Raw genomic sequence first — 14806 nt, 5'->3', positions numbered from 1 at the left:
ATCATGTCATCTCTGTTTCTTCATACTATGTGTTTGACCTCTAAAGAAACGACGATTTTGAGGGAATGCTAAAGTTTCGGGGTAAAAAAGAAAACAGAAAATGTAATATCCCTTATATAATATGATAAACTTTTATTATTATAATAAGAAATTATTTTTATAAATATAAACTATTTATATAAAACGTAATAAATATATAGTACAGATCTCTTAAAATACATCATTTTTTTTAAATAAAAAGCATTTAAGTAACAACATTTTTTTTTGTTTAGTTCTCCAGAATTTCTAAACTTTCTATTATCCTTTGTCTCAAAACAAAAAAAGAATTAAAATATTCCTATCAATTACTATTTTTTTATTTATAAATATACATTTTTCTCTCAAACAAGATTAAGATAATTTGTTCCTTAATTTATATTACCAAAATACTATTCAATAACCATGATATGAATATTTATCATGATGTGAGTGAGGACTATAAGTAGCATTCCATATCTTCAGACTCATGGCAGCACCAAGACCGAAAAAAAAAAAGACTCATGGCAGCAGACTCAAATCTTGCTCTGAACTTTGGCATGTCAAGCGACTAAGCGAGCCTGAGCCTGGAAGATGTAAGAATGTAAAGTAGAAAGAGTTAATGTAGTAATAATAATAACAATAATAGGATTATTAGAGATTATGATGTTTGATTTATATACATATATGTAGACTCCTCCTTACCTTGTGGATAAAAATATTTCGTATAGTAGTATTAAGGTCACCGTCCCAACGGCGTTGAGGTGTGTCATATTCGTATATGCCCCGTGATGAGATTACCTCTGTGAGCCTTGGTGCATAGAGTTTTGAGTTTCCATCACAGAAAGTCTCCATCATGGGACAATACCGTACAGTTACACTATGAAGTGACGGAAACTTGAAGCTGTAAGTTCCTTTGCAAAAGCACTTGAGGCTTCGTAAGTTGGACAATTCCAATTTCTCCAATTTCATAAAAGCAATCTCACTCAGTGCATCGCCATCATCATCAACATCAGCATTATTATTATGGTCACTTGCAATAATCTCCTCTATCATGTCACACTCAGATATATTCAAAACTCGAAGGCTCGTCAAACTCGCGGCCATCGATGGGGTCATGATGTTTACTAGTTCCTTGCACCATTCCACATATAACCCATCCAAATTTTGAAAATTCACAGAGGACGGGAATATATTTTTCAAATGATCACAACTATTCAATGTCAATACCTCAATATGAGCATCCTTCAATCTGCCAAATTCACTCTTATCAAAAATATTCTCTACCCCGCAGCAATATATTTCAAGCACTTTGAATTGGTGAGTCTCGTTGGCCATAGATACTGGGAAGACATGTTCCAGGCTTTGAGAATCGAAGACTCTGACTTCACAGAGATTCTGAAAGCTTAGAATTCCATGAGGATCTTTACTCCATATGTATTTTAGCTTTGGAAGAAAACTCAAATCCAGTGTTCTCAAACGAGTTGGTAGTCCCTGTTGCTGGCTGGTAGTATCTGTACTTGGCTCTTGTATTTCAAATATAACTTGTAATTCACCACACTTGGTAACTAGCAGTGTCTCCAGATTTATTAGGCGCTTTATCACTGAAGATGGGAATACATTAATCAACTTGGGGCAATTTATGATCCTCATTTTGCATAGCTTGTGCAATGAATTTGGAGACATATGATTGGCCCATAGTGACTTCAAGTTGAGCAAATCCTGAACTTCTATTATCTTCAAGTTTGGAAGCATGACCTGCAATAAAATATTCATTACACACAAGTATAAAATTCAAAGTTCAAACCACTAGTCAACATTTTACAGTAAATCAAGAACACAAGGTCCAAATAGTCAACTTATTATAATGTTGTTTATAAGTAGGATAATGATCACCTGTTCAAGCGATGAACGGTGATTTTCCAGATCTTCTTCTTGGTCAAATATTTGCTCTAGAGATGGGCAAGACATGATTTTAAGATGATGCAGTTTCTGAAGTGCTGTAGCCACTGAGGATGGGAATAAAGTTATTAAGTTTTCACACCCCTCAACTGTCAAACTTGTCAAGTTTTTCATGAAAGAATGGTGCATCGGAAGACCGTCATCCCACACCTTATATATGTTGATCTCAAACAATACCATGGTTTCAATGTTGGGCATTGCAACCTATTAACATGATGGGAAACTAAGAACATTAAATAATCTAATTTTTTCTTGCTAAGATATGCACATGTTAGGGAATGGAACGGAATAGAACATACATGACTTGAAGTGTAAAGTGAAATTTCTTTTTCTATTTAAATTTTTACCCTTCAAAGTCTCAATTCACAAACACACCTTAATTACTTGCTCCTAATAAAATAGACACTGAATCTACATCAAATTGAAGAAATATATGCAACATGGCAGTGACATGATACATCAAAGAACAGTACCATCACATATTTCGTTACATCCATTATATTTTGGAATCGGATATTCTAGTTTTTATAAATCAAGATTTTACCTTATTGTCAAATAGTGCCACAGGAACGAATCCCATATCATCACTTGTCATAGGGACTGAAGAAAAACTAACAAGCCTAGGTAAGCTTTTCAGGGAAACAGAACGCAATTGAGGGAGCACAATATTTTCCATCTCAAGCATTCCACCAGCTACAATCTCTTGCATAGATTGACATTCAGAAATTTCCATATTTTGAAGTTGAGAAAGGTGTCCTATCTGAGACCACAAGAATATATGGTTTAACACATCACACCTTGAAACAACAATAGATTTCAGTGCGTGAAAAGAGTGACTGGGAAATGGACCATGGCTTATTTCTTTCATATTATTCAGCGTGTCCAAATTCAATTTTTCCAATTTAGGGAATGTAAGTTGGAAATGGTTGAAATTTGAGTTAATTATACACCGCAAACCTGTACATCTTATGCTCATAGATCTTAATTCCGCAAAACCATCCCCATGCAGTCCAGGAAAGATATCTTCAAGGCATTCCAAATCATATATGTCCAAGTACTCAGCTGAAGACAACAACACTTTAACCACATCATTCTGTAAAATGTATGCGGTTGAAGCACCCTTAAGTATAAGTGATCTTGGCCATACAGGGTAACTATTCATATAATTGTTCTTTGATGAGCCTATAATTATTTTGAATCCTTCCAGATTTGCCAAGTTATGCAAGTCATTTGGCAAAAGTGAACCATGTTCAACTTTTAATTCCAGAGTTGCTAGCTTGTGCAAATTCTTCAGCTCATACAGACTTGCATTGTTACTGCTCTTGTTGCTTCCTTCAGCCTCCCATTTAATATTGCAATCCCACATATACAACTCTTCCAACGACTTCAAGTTTGATAAAAGATTTTTGGGGATGAGCCTTAGCCTTTCGCACCTTCTAACATTGAGCAACCGCAATTGAGTGAGATGTCCTATTTCTTTTGGAAGCTCCTTGATTACTTTATCCTTTAACTCAAGAATTTCTAAACTTGTGAGCTCTCCTATCATTGCCAAGCCTTCAAAATGTCCAGATAGCTTTAATGAGCGGAGGTTTGCCAAGAGTCGAAGAGATGAAGGTAGGGGATGGAAAGCATAATATCCAATATCAAAATGAAGCACCTTTACTCCTCTCATCCCTGAGAAGAAGTTATCCGGGACATTCAGTTTGCCAACCACTGATTGAAGGAAAAATAGTTTCAAGTTTGGATACTCCAATTTCTCATCAGGAAACTTACTAATACGACAATGTGGCAAAATAATGTGATGATACTTTTGAAGTTGATCTTCATTAGGCCATTTGTTGATATTACGGAACTCTTGCTCATCAAAAGTAGGAAAAGTTCTAGAAGCAATTAATTTAGCAACATCACGAACAAGATCATGCATTCTAACACCTTCCGTTCCACTGTCAAGCAATAATGAAGAAGCAATAAGGTCATTTACCAATGCATGATGCCTGTTTCTTCCTTCTAGCAACGTGTGCACATCTTTATATAAGCCTAACCCCCAACAAAATGGAAGCAGTTTTTGAGTGTTGAAACTACCATCAGATTTGGAGAAACAATCCACCAAAGAACCGTTTAGCATGAAAAGTGACTTCAGTTCCTCATTCTCTAAACAATCATAACTAAACTCCAAGCTGTCGTAGACACTTTTATGAAACTTTTGAGGATCAAATTTCCTTAATTTCTTCAGGGAATCCTTCCAATATTTTTCATCCTCCTTTTTCCTCAAAGCTTTTGCTACGGTAACAATCAAAAGGGGCAAACCAAAGCAGCATTTGGCAACCTCAACTGCAATGGGTTTTATACTGTCGTGTCTAACAACATCACCCACCATAGTCTCAAACAAACTCCAGCTTTCTTCTTCAGACAGAACTCCAAGTGGAAAATCTGTTTGAGTACCCATCCTATGCAGCACATTAAGATCTCTACCCGTTAGCACCAACTTGCATCCTTTGTGTTGATCACCATAAGGAACCCCCACCTTTGTCAAATCAAGCTCACCCCAAATGTCATCAAGAATAACAAGAATACTCTTCTCCCCGTGTATCCTTTTACATAACTCTGCTGCTCTGCCTTCTTCAGTCTCAGAATCAAATTTCAAACCCAATCCATCAGCAAGTTGGCCTTGGATGCCTCTCAAGTTTGGGGTACTGGTTATAACAGCCATAACCACAACACCAAATAAACATTCTTTCTCTGCTTGCCAAGCTAACTCTTTTGCCAGTGTTGTCTTACCCACTCCACCCATGCCATACACCCCAACCATACACATGCCAGGATTCTTTAATGCCTGCTTAACTTCATCCAGCGTTGACGTTCTTGACCACATCGCTTCATAATCTCTAGAAGATGGAGGGAGTGACATTTCAGGACGAGAACGGTAACACAATTTCTCAAATTTTCCCTCTAACATGGCATTGGAAACATCTCTTTCCAACTTTTTTGCTTCCCTGCTCAAACTGTATCTTTTACATAGGTTTGGAAATGGCCACTTCAAGCAGCTACCTTCTCCTTGGGCTTCCTTTTGTATCAGTGCAGTTGCATCAGCAACAGTTTCTTCGGCATCCTCAATCCATTTCTGGACAGAAGGAAACGGAGTAGTTTCACCATTTTGTTTAGCTGCTTCAACAGAGATGTTGGTGTCATCGATCTTTGCTTTCAACTTCTCAACACTGGTTTTGAGTTTGTTGACATCGGTGCGGTAGAAGATTAGGTAACCAAGTTGACGTCCAATAGGAACAACTGTGAGATCTACAACTTTTCCAGCAACAGCAGTGACAATTTCCATCTTTTTCTGGAATGTTGTACATAAAATAGATTACGTTAAGAGCAATTTATTATATTAAAGGCATAATAGCCATCTTTACTATTATTTTTAGCTCCAGACATTATATATTTGTGATAGAACTATTGAAGCAAGTTGTAAATAGACTAAAACAACACACAACATAATCGAATTAATGATGGCAACATAACTACTATCAAGTATCAACTAATTAAATAACATTATTTACGTAAAATAAAGTAAATCTGATACTTTCTTGGAGTTGGCAAAGTATTCTGCAAGGAAGAAAAGTTCTTGAAAAAGGACTCCACTGGAGAATTGGCACAGGAGACAATATCAAAATCTTCACTGATCCTTGGTTATCTTCCACCTATCCCTTTTTGGTTCAGCCAACTGAAGCTTCACCAATTGTAGTTCAATCTCTATTGTATGTCAATCAGCTTATGCTACCTAATAGAAAATGAACCAGAATTTTGTGAATATAAAATAATATTCATTTACTTATATGATTTATCAATTTAAAGTTATTTTTTTTTCAAAAATAAAATCTTAAAATTTTGTTTTTTTTTAAATTAAATAAATCGAACATATCCGAATCGTAATAATTTAGATTGGACCTAAAAATAAAATTAAACTGATACAATTTAAACTATAACAAATTATATATTTTAGATCAAATTGTTTTTTTTTTTTTAAATTGATCCAGCTGCACCACCAACACTCCTATTATTAAGGCAAGGGTGAAAAAAAAAAAAAAGAAGCCAGAGAGGTGAAAAAAGAGGACCTCCAATATTCCGTTAGGTAGCGTTTGGTAGGGAGACAGAAACTGAAAGATTGAGACTGAGAGACAGAGACTAAGATACAGAGATCGAAATAAATTTCAGTGTTCTGTTTGGTGCAAAGTGAGAGACAAAAATTGAAACGAGAATAAAACTCTAATTTAATTTGCAAAAAGAATAAAATTAGAATTAATTAATTGAAATGAGGGTATTTTAAGTATAAAATGTTATTAAAATTTCAGTCTCCGTCTTTAAAAATTTCAGTCTTTTGTGTCTCTACTTTTTGGAGGTACTGAAATACTGAAATTTTAGGGATAGAGACAGAAATTTTAGTACCAATCTCTGAGCCAACAAACATAATACTGTATCTCAATCTCCGAATCTCTATCCTAGTACCTCAAAATAAACGCTACTTAAAGAAGTTTTTTCACTTTCCAAATACACACGGCTGCAGTGGAAAATGGGAAGAAACAAGTTGGAACTTGGAAGTGTGCATAGGTAGTGGAATCCAGAGGAATTATTGCTCGATCAGCTCAACCATTGACTTCAAGTCTTCCTAATTAAAAATAAAATAAAATCTGTTGCCGACAAAACTATAAAAGTGTAACTACAAATATTTTTATTTTTGAGAACATATGTCAAAATGATAAAGATAATAAATTTTGTTAGAAAATTAAAATTTATAAAGATATTCAATGTATAAATATTATATAAGAATAAATTATGAGTAAATGAACAAATTTATCCTTAAAAGCATGAAAGATTTTTTAATCAAATTTATTTTTTAAAAATTTTAAATTTATCAAATTAGTCATTTTATCACTTTTATTGCTCATGTCGTCAGAATTTGTTGATATGATATTTTAAATAACACTACAATACATAATAAATTTATGAAATTAAATCAATTTAACTTCAAATTAACAAATTTCAATGTCTCAAAGTCTTTTAATTTGAGATTAATTTAATATAATTGCATAAACTTATCATATTAGCTACTAGTTAAAACCGTCAAATATGTATTGTGGTGAATGTTGTGTCACTTAACGTGTCACATCAAAAAATTTTGACGTTGTCAATGGAAGTGACGAAAGAACTATTATGATTAACTTAAAATTTTTTAAAAAGCGAATTTGATTAAAAAAATCTTTTAGAATTAATTTTAAAAACATGATTTTTCACAAACGAATTTGACAATTTACTTAATAAATTATAAAAAAAATCGTGTGAAAAAGTTAACAAAAATAACTAAGAACTAAAAATTGCAAAAAAATCTCAAAAGATAATATTAGTTTAATAATAAAATGTCTTATCTTTTAAATATTAAAAATAAAATATCTTTTTTTATAAAAATAATTTTGACTTCTAAAATTTTTTTAGAATATATATAGTTTTTGTCAAATTAATACTATTTTTTTAAGGATTTTGTTATTGTTATCATCTTTATAGTTATATACTTATATATATCGACAAATAAGATGGGTAATTTTGATAATGTATTCTTTTTTTATAAATGACAAATGAAATGAGCACTTACACGGTTCAATCAGACTATGCAATTAGTTTTTAATTCTTTCATCCTCTTATTGAGATGCTGTCATCTTATACCAGGTTGCTAGCGGTCATAGAAACTTGTCCCATTTTTTCTCAAAAAGCTGAGACAATAACTCACTGCCTCATCCATTGCTCTCATCCATTGTTACTCCTTCACTCTTTCTTTCTACTTTCTTTCTATTTCTTTTAATGATATGTTTTTTGGGTCATAGACTCATAGTTATCTTGTCCGATCAAAAAATTGATGAGTTAGACTCTCAATCAGTTTGATCTAGTCTTAAGACTGCCAAAAATTAAGAATCGGTGAAACCCGATCAAATCTGATGAAAATCGATCCAATCGAATCATTTGGATAAAAAATTTAAAATTGATAAAAATGTGATTTGAACTCAAATTCTCTTTGTTATGGTATGCTTTTTTTTGTCACTAAGTTATTTTTTATTCTTCTAAATACTAATTATTAATTATATATTAAAAATATACAATAATTTTATTAGATATTATTTTAATTTTATACTCACTTATATTTAAATTAATTATATTTTTATTATTCATAATTATTGATATAAATATAAATATTATTGAACATGTACAAATACATAAGTATATATACATATATATAAGAAAATTCAAAATAAGTTCAGAATACAGTTACATAACCTATTTCTCTAAAATAGCCTCTAAGAGGAAGTTAATATATCAAATACATAAGCAGTAGAGATAAAAGTATCTACATATATACATATATCCAAAATAAATCCCCAAAGACAAGGATCTCCGCTATCAGAAGCTTCCAACATGGTAATAGTCCCGCATACATAAGATATAAGATCTCGAAAAAGTCAGAGGCAATCCTAGAACGTCGTCACTTAAATTATAAAACTTAAAGAATTAAAACGGAAACCATAAACAGGAGTAGTTTTCTAAGGTTGTTAAACTTAACCAATTTCTAACTAAAACCCTTAACTATTCCCTTCCTCCATAATCATCTCAAACTCTAGTAGAACCACACATATAAGCAAAGCAGAAAAAGCAGACACAAGTAGATTACAGATACAACAGGTAGCAAATATAGCAAGTAAGCATAATAATCACATAGGCAAGCCCAATTAATGCATAAGCAAACAAAGCATACATATGTATATGATGAATGTCCATCCTACTAGCCGTGAGCTCACGCGTCGGTTACTTTGCTAGAATCCGACATATCTGGTAGCTAACCCTGACATTTGTCTCTAGGTTGCACATTTTCAGAAGGAACTTTAACGAAGGAGAGTGCCTTTCCACCTTCTCCTGGAGGTTTCATGAAGGAGAGTGCCTTTCTAAATCGAAGGAGTGTGCCTTTCCACCTTGCAACCATAGAAGAATGTGGGGGAAACAATACAAAGGAGAGTACCTTTTCACCTTCTGCACATCCCATCACAACAAGAGAGGGAATCAACCGTCCTCAAATTGCCATCCGAACTCATTTTCAATTAACACGCAAGCGAGTTCGCACCCAAACCTTGCCATCTCGACCATTCCGGCCATACCCAGTCATTGTCAGTCTCAACATTCACCCCTCAATTCAGCCACATCTTCGCACTTTTCATTCTTAATTCGTCATGTTCCAAGCTTACTTCATCCCTAAGTTACCACCTTTTCCTAGCTTCATCTCATTACTAGGCATACTATTAAGATCTAAGGCTATAAGGATGAAAATAGAGGTTTAGAGGTTTGAAATTAAGCTTTAAAACACAAAATTCATGTTTGCTAAAACAGGGGGCATGCGTACGCGTGGGCCACGCGTACTCGTGGGAGTGCAATTTGGCCATCATGCGTATGCATTACCTTATTCGCGTACGTAGGTACGCTGGACAGAATCAAACGTCCACGTATGGAGGGGTCCGCGTATGCATACATTGCAGATTAGTCAAAAAATGGTTAAGTCTGCAGAATTTTAATTTTACATACCAAATTTCTGACGCGCATAACTTTCTTATTTTAAAACATTTTTCATCTGTTCTTCGAACGGCGTAAACCTCACGGACCCAATTTTCATATAAAACAAGTTTGAAACAATTTGGGGGTTTGGAAGACAAGTTAAGATTTGCCGAAATTTGGCCAAAAATAAGATTTTTTTACAAAATCTTCCAAATCTCTATTTTTATCAAAACACAACTCAAAGCCAACTCCCTATGCCCATAATCAGTTCCAAAACATGCCATATCACAAAATCACAGCCCCACATCCTACCACAACCAAATCATACCTCAATTTTACACCAATCTCTTACATATATTACTTACCAAAACCAACAAAATCATCAATAATTCATCACATATACATACCCATTCTCATCACTTTATCAACTATCATTAAGTCATCATTTAACATTCCATTTTCATCTCCAACATCAACCACCAAAATAATTACACAATCTATATCAACAATTATCAGCAGAGGTACTAAGCATTCAACATACTCATGCATTCACACCTATCTTAAGGTCATCTAGCCTAAGTTTTCACAAGATATTATAGATTAAATACGAGAAACCTAAACCATACCTTAGCCGATTTTCTCGTATAGCCCAAAGGCACCACCAAAAGGTTCAAAACTCAACCCCAAGGATCCAAAGCAATGACATCCAAAGCTTTACCAAGACTCTAATGTTCATAATCAAGCTCCAATTTACATATACACACACCTAATACACATTTCCACATATGTAAACCAAAACTTAATACCCAAAATACAAAATCAATGATTTAACTAGGGTTCTAGAATTCTCACCTTATTCAAGCACCAATGAAGCAAGATTAAGCATTTTTCTCAAACTAATTCGAGCCTAAACACCGGAATTAAAAAATTTTCAACATAATTGCTCATAAATTTCGAAATCAGAAAGGAAGAAATCAGAACACATAATTGGTTTCCTTACCTAATTATTGACTGGGCTTTGTAGAGTTCGATGCTGCGGTCGCGTGGCCGCAAATAGTACAGCGATCGAAACTTAGATCGAGAAGTTGTGTGGAATCAAAGATTGAGTGAGGGTTTTCAAATGGAAGAGTGTTCTTTCTCCCCTTGCTGAAATGTTTCAACGTTCCTTGCATGTATGGGGAGAGAAAATGGGTTGTGCTCACTTGATTAAATGGAGTTGAGTTGGGCTTGGGCCCAATATGAGCTCGATTCGTCTGGTTTGGCCCGTTCGGCCTATTTTTGGGCCAAATTCTTTAAAATTAGTGTCAAAATTCTTGTTTTAACTAGCTTTACCTCATTACTAAGAATATTCTGTTAAATCAACACTTTTTGACCGGTGGGGACTAAATTGCAAATTTTAATTCTCTTTAGGGACTCAATTACAAACTTTTAAAGTGTAGGGACCAATTTACAATTTAACTGAAAGTGTAGGGACTAACTATGTAATTTAACCAAAATTAATTTATTGATTAATTATTCGTCAGTTTTACGGGGTTTACAATCACTAGTGATCATTTTCATCTTTTGAATCTTAGCCATTATTTTCTCAATAGATGCACCAGATACTAGAAATATGGACACAATAATTGAGTGTGATTCAGATGTAGAAACAATTCTACTTATTGCATATGTAATTTACTTTTGTAAAACCCAGTTAATTAACGGCTAATTAACCCATAAATGAGAATTTATTCTAGAAAGCTCAAAATGTGATTTTTATGGCTAAATGTGATAGAGGAGACTGAGACAAGAATTTCGGTACTAATTTTATAGGATTCAGACCAAGATTGGACCGAACGGGCCAAACCGGGCCAACCGGACCCAAAGTGGGCCCTTGGCCCAACATAACTAAACCAAAACCCTAATTTTCAGCACTCTCTCTCCTCACAACACTCAAAACACGCTGAAAAGAGAGGAAATGGGGGAAGAACACTCTCTCAAACTTCTATCTCTCACTTGATCTTCAAACCACCATAACTTTTGATCTAGAGCTCCGATTGCCGCACCGTTTGCGGCCACGCGTTCACCGCGGAGAGCTCTACAAAACTCATACAATCAATCTTGAGGTAAGCCACATTTTGCTCTTCGAAATTCCAGCCTTGTTTTCGAGTTTTATGAGCAAAAATGTTGAGATTTTGGGCTCTTTGATGTTATAAGACCCAACTCTCTTGAAGGAGAAGGTTAATCTTGTCTCCTTGGACCTTGGATGTGGTAAGATTCTCAACCCTAGTGTAATTTTGTTGTTCTATGATGTTTGGATTTTGAGATGTTGTGTATGGGTATGATGATTGTGGCTTAGGTTGTGTATGTGTGAATATTGGAGCTTGATTGGTGATTTTGGAAAGCTTAAGAAGGGATTTGGTGGTGAAAAATCTGTTCTTGGAGGTTTTGAGGCCTTGAGAGCTTGTGGATAAGTGATTTGGAAGTGCTCCGGTTGAGCTTGGGAAATCGGCTAAGGTATGATTTCGGTTTTCCATATCTAATATGTAATGTGGTAGGAAATACTTAGGCTAGAGGCCCTAAGATAGGCATTGAATGGTTGATGTTGTTGAATGATTGAGATATATGATGCGGTCATATATGTGATGATGATTATTGATGCCATGGTGATATGATGTATGAGAAATATGCATGTTGTGATATATGCTTGATGATTGGTTATGGTTGAATTGTGGGTTGAACCATGTTGATGGTGAGTATGATATTGATTGTGTACAATGATGATTTATTGAAATTGGTGTTGTTGAAAATTGGCATGAGGAAGAGTATATGATATGTCAATGTGTTTGAGTTTGAGTCACTTGGGTGAAGTGGGGTAAAATAATGAGATAGTGATTTTGGTAAATTGTGGTAATGTGTCAATGTGTGAGTTGAGGAGGCTTGATATTGAATTTGATATATTTTAATTGATTTCAAAGAAAATGGATGAAATTGGCATGTTTGATTGATTTTAAAAAGAGTTGAAAATAGCTTGTTTTGAAAGTGGCATATTGTGGTTTTGTATGAAATATGGTTTTTGGGCATACTTTGGCGGGACATAACTTGGACTACGGATCTCCGTTTTATGCCAAATCTATTTAGAAGTGAAATTGGATCCGGGATGTCCATTCCGTTCGAAGGACGGGTGAAAAACGATTTAAAATGAGGAAGTTATGTCCGTTGGAAGATTGGGGTTTAAATCTGTGAATTCTGCAGCTTTTAACTTAGAAATTTTTTAGCAGAATAACCCCTTGCGCGTAGGCGCACTTGGCGCGTATGCGCCGATCTTCCAGAAAATGCCATCCACGCGTGCGCGTGATGTGCGCGGGCGCGCCGATTGTGCTGCACCCAATGCCCAGCCATTTTCCAGAGAGTTGTGTCAGAACCGTGCCAGCTTTGTGCCTGGGGCACGAGAGCACCCACGCGTACGCGTGGTTGACGCATGCGCGTCGATTGGAAAATTTTTAATCCATGCATTAGCGTGCATGACGCTTGCGCATCGATGAGTTTTTGAGGCCATCCACGCGTGCGCGTGGAGTGCGCGTACGCGTGGCCCTGTTTCCATCCCAAAGTTGATTTTTGAGTTTTCAAAGCCAAATCTCATACTTCTAAGCCTCCAATCTCACCATTTATATCTTAAATCATTATGATATGCCTAGCTATTAGAAAAGGAGCTAGTAAATGTGGTAACTTGCGAGTGAAGCAAGTGAGAAATGAATGATCAATGAGGATCAAAGATGATTATGTGAGATGCGGAGGATGGTGGTGGAAGTGCTTGTTATGCCATGGGCCGAAAGGCTGTAATTGTTAATAAAACGGCTGGTTATGGATTTAACCGTGAGCCGGGTGGCTGGTTATGGATTTAACCGTGAGCCGGATGGCTGGATTATTGCCGTGTTACGGCGGAGCCATGATTATGGCTATGTATAAATGCATATATGCTGTTGAATGAATTGTGAATGTTGCACTTCCACTGTTGGAGATGAGAGTTTCCCTGGGAGGAAGCAGTGGCTAGCCACCACGTGCTCCAGGTTGAGACTCGAAGCTCTTTTGACCCTATGTCATAAGTGTGGCCGGGCACTGTGAAAGACCCGGATGAGCTCGCCCCCGTTAATATTCACCAGTGAAGGTGATGGATATAGATCATGATTATGATCAAGTTTATGATGAGTATAACTCGAGTTGGGGATGCGTGACAGATGGACAGTCCAATGGTTAACTGTCAGGACTTGTCGGGTTGGCTCTATAACCGACAGATGATATCATCGGCCACTAGGGACAGGCATTCATCATATGCATACTGTATGAATTGTTTGAGATTGCCTATTTGACTGCATATTATTTGCTAATTGTCTAAATGCCTTAATTGTTCCTATTTGTATATTTCCTGTTTGATATTACTGTATTTGCTACATTATATCCTGCTGGTGGTTGGGAGGTTTGAAGGAATTGGAAAGGGAAGTATTAGTTAGACTGAAGAATCTTTAGTCAGATGCCCTTATATGGTTTAGCTTGTTTATAAGCTTTGATATTATCTGGAGGAAGTACTAGGATTGCCTTTGGCTTTCCTCTATTATTATGTATTATATATGTGGAAGCTGTTACCATGCTGGGGACCTCTAGTTCTCACCCATGCGGATTTTGTGGTTTTCAGATGCAGGACGTGAGGTTTCCCGCTGAGGCATGCTGGAGACTTCTAGACTTTGCTAAGATCCTTTGTTCTCGGGACTATGTTTTGGTTTATATATTTTGCTTAGATACTTTTATCTCCATTAAATAATACAAACTGTGATGACTCCTCTTATGGGAGATTTTGGAGAATAGGTTTCTGTATTTGTGTCCCTTTGGGTTTCCTTTGGGGTTTTCCTTATTTTATCATATGTATATATTGCTATGCTCGGACCGGTTATCTTCGCAGCCGGATTTTGAGCCTTGATATTCCTGTTTTTGGCACTCCTTTGTATATATATAATCTCGCATTGGTTATCCTTGTTCGTTACTTTATCGATCGGAGTGTTGCGCTTTTGAGTTGCGATTTTTGTTTACCCCTTTTTCTACAAAGGCTCCTAGTTATAATCAATCATTCATACTATTATACGTACTAAATTTTTATTTTAGAGGTCGTAATACCTTGCCATCTCTGAATTATGACTTAAGCATAAGACTCTATATGGTAGGGTGTTACATTATGGTATCAGAGCAGTTCGTTCCTGTAGAGCCTGAGGGA

At 35.5% G+C, this 14806-nt stretch overlaps 1 protein-coding gene across 1 annotated transcript; it reads right to left on the bottom strand.

Annotated features, from left to right (window-relative positions):
* Positions 1-305: 305 nt before the first annotated feature.
* LOC130940945 (probable disease resistance protein At4g27220) lies at positions 306-5740 on the bottom strand. Its single transcript, XM_057869241.1, has 5 exons — positions 5558-5740; positions 2522-5314; positions 1912-2181; positions 721-1773; positions 306-602 (listed from the first exon to the last, which is right to left on the bottom strand). The coding sequence occupies exons 2-5, from the start codon at positions 5306-5308 to the stop codon at positions 579-581; spliced, it is 4134 nt and encodes a 1377-aa protein (XP_057725224.1). The 5' UTR covers positions 5309-5314; positions 5558-5740; the 3' UTR covers positions 306-578.
* Positions 5741-14806: the final 9066 nt, after the last annotated feature.

The sequence above is a fragment of the Arachis stenosperma genome, chromosome 7 (assembly GCF_014773155.1).
Source record: "Arachis stenosperma cultivar V10309 chromosome 7, arast.V10309.gnm1.PFL2, whole genome shotgun sequence".
NCBI classification, from domain to species: Eukaryota; Viridiplantae; Streptophyta; class Magnoliopsida; order Fabales; family Fabaceae; genus Arachis; species Arachis stenosperma.
Note: the sequence above shows the minus strand (reverse complement) of the source record. Positions and strands in the feature narration are given on the sequence as shown.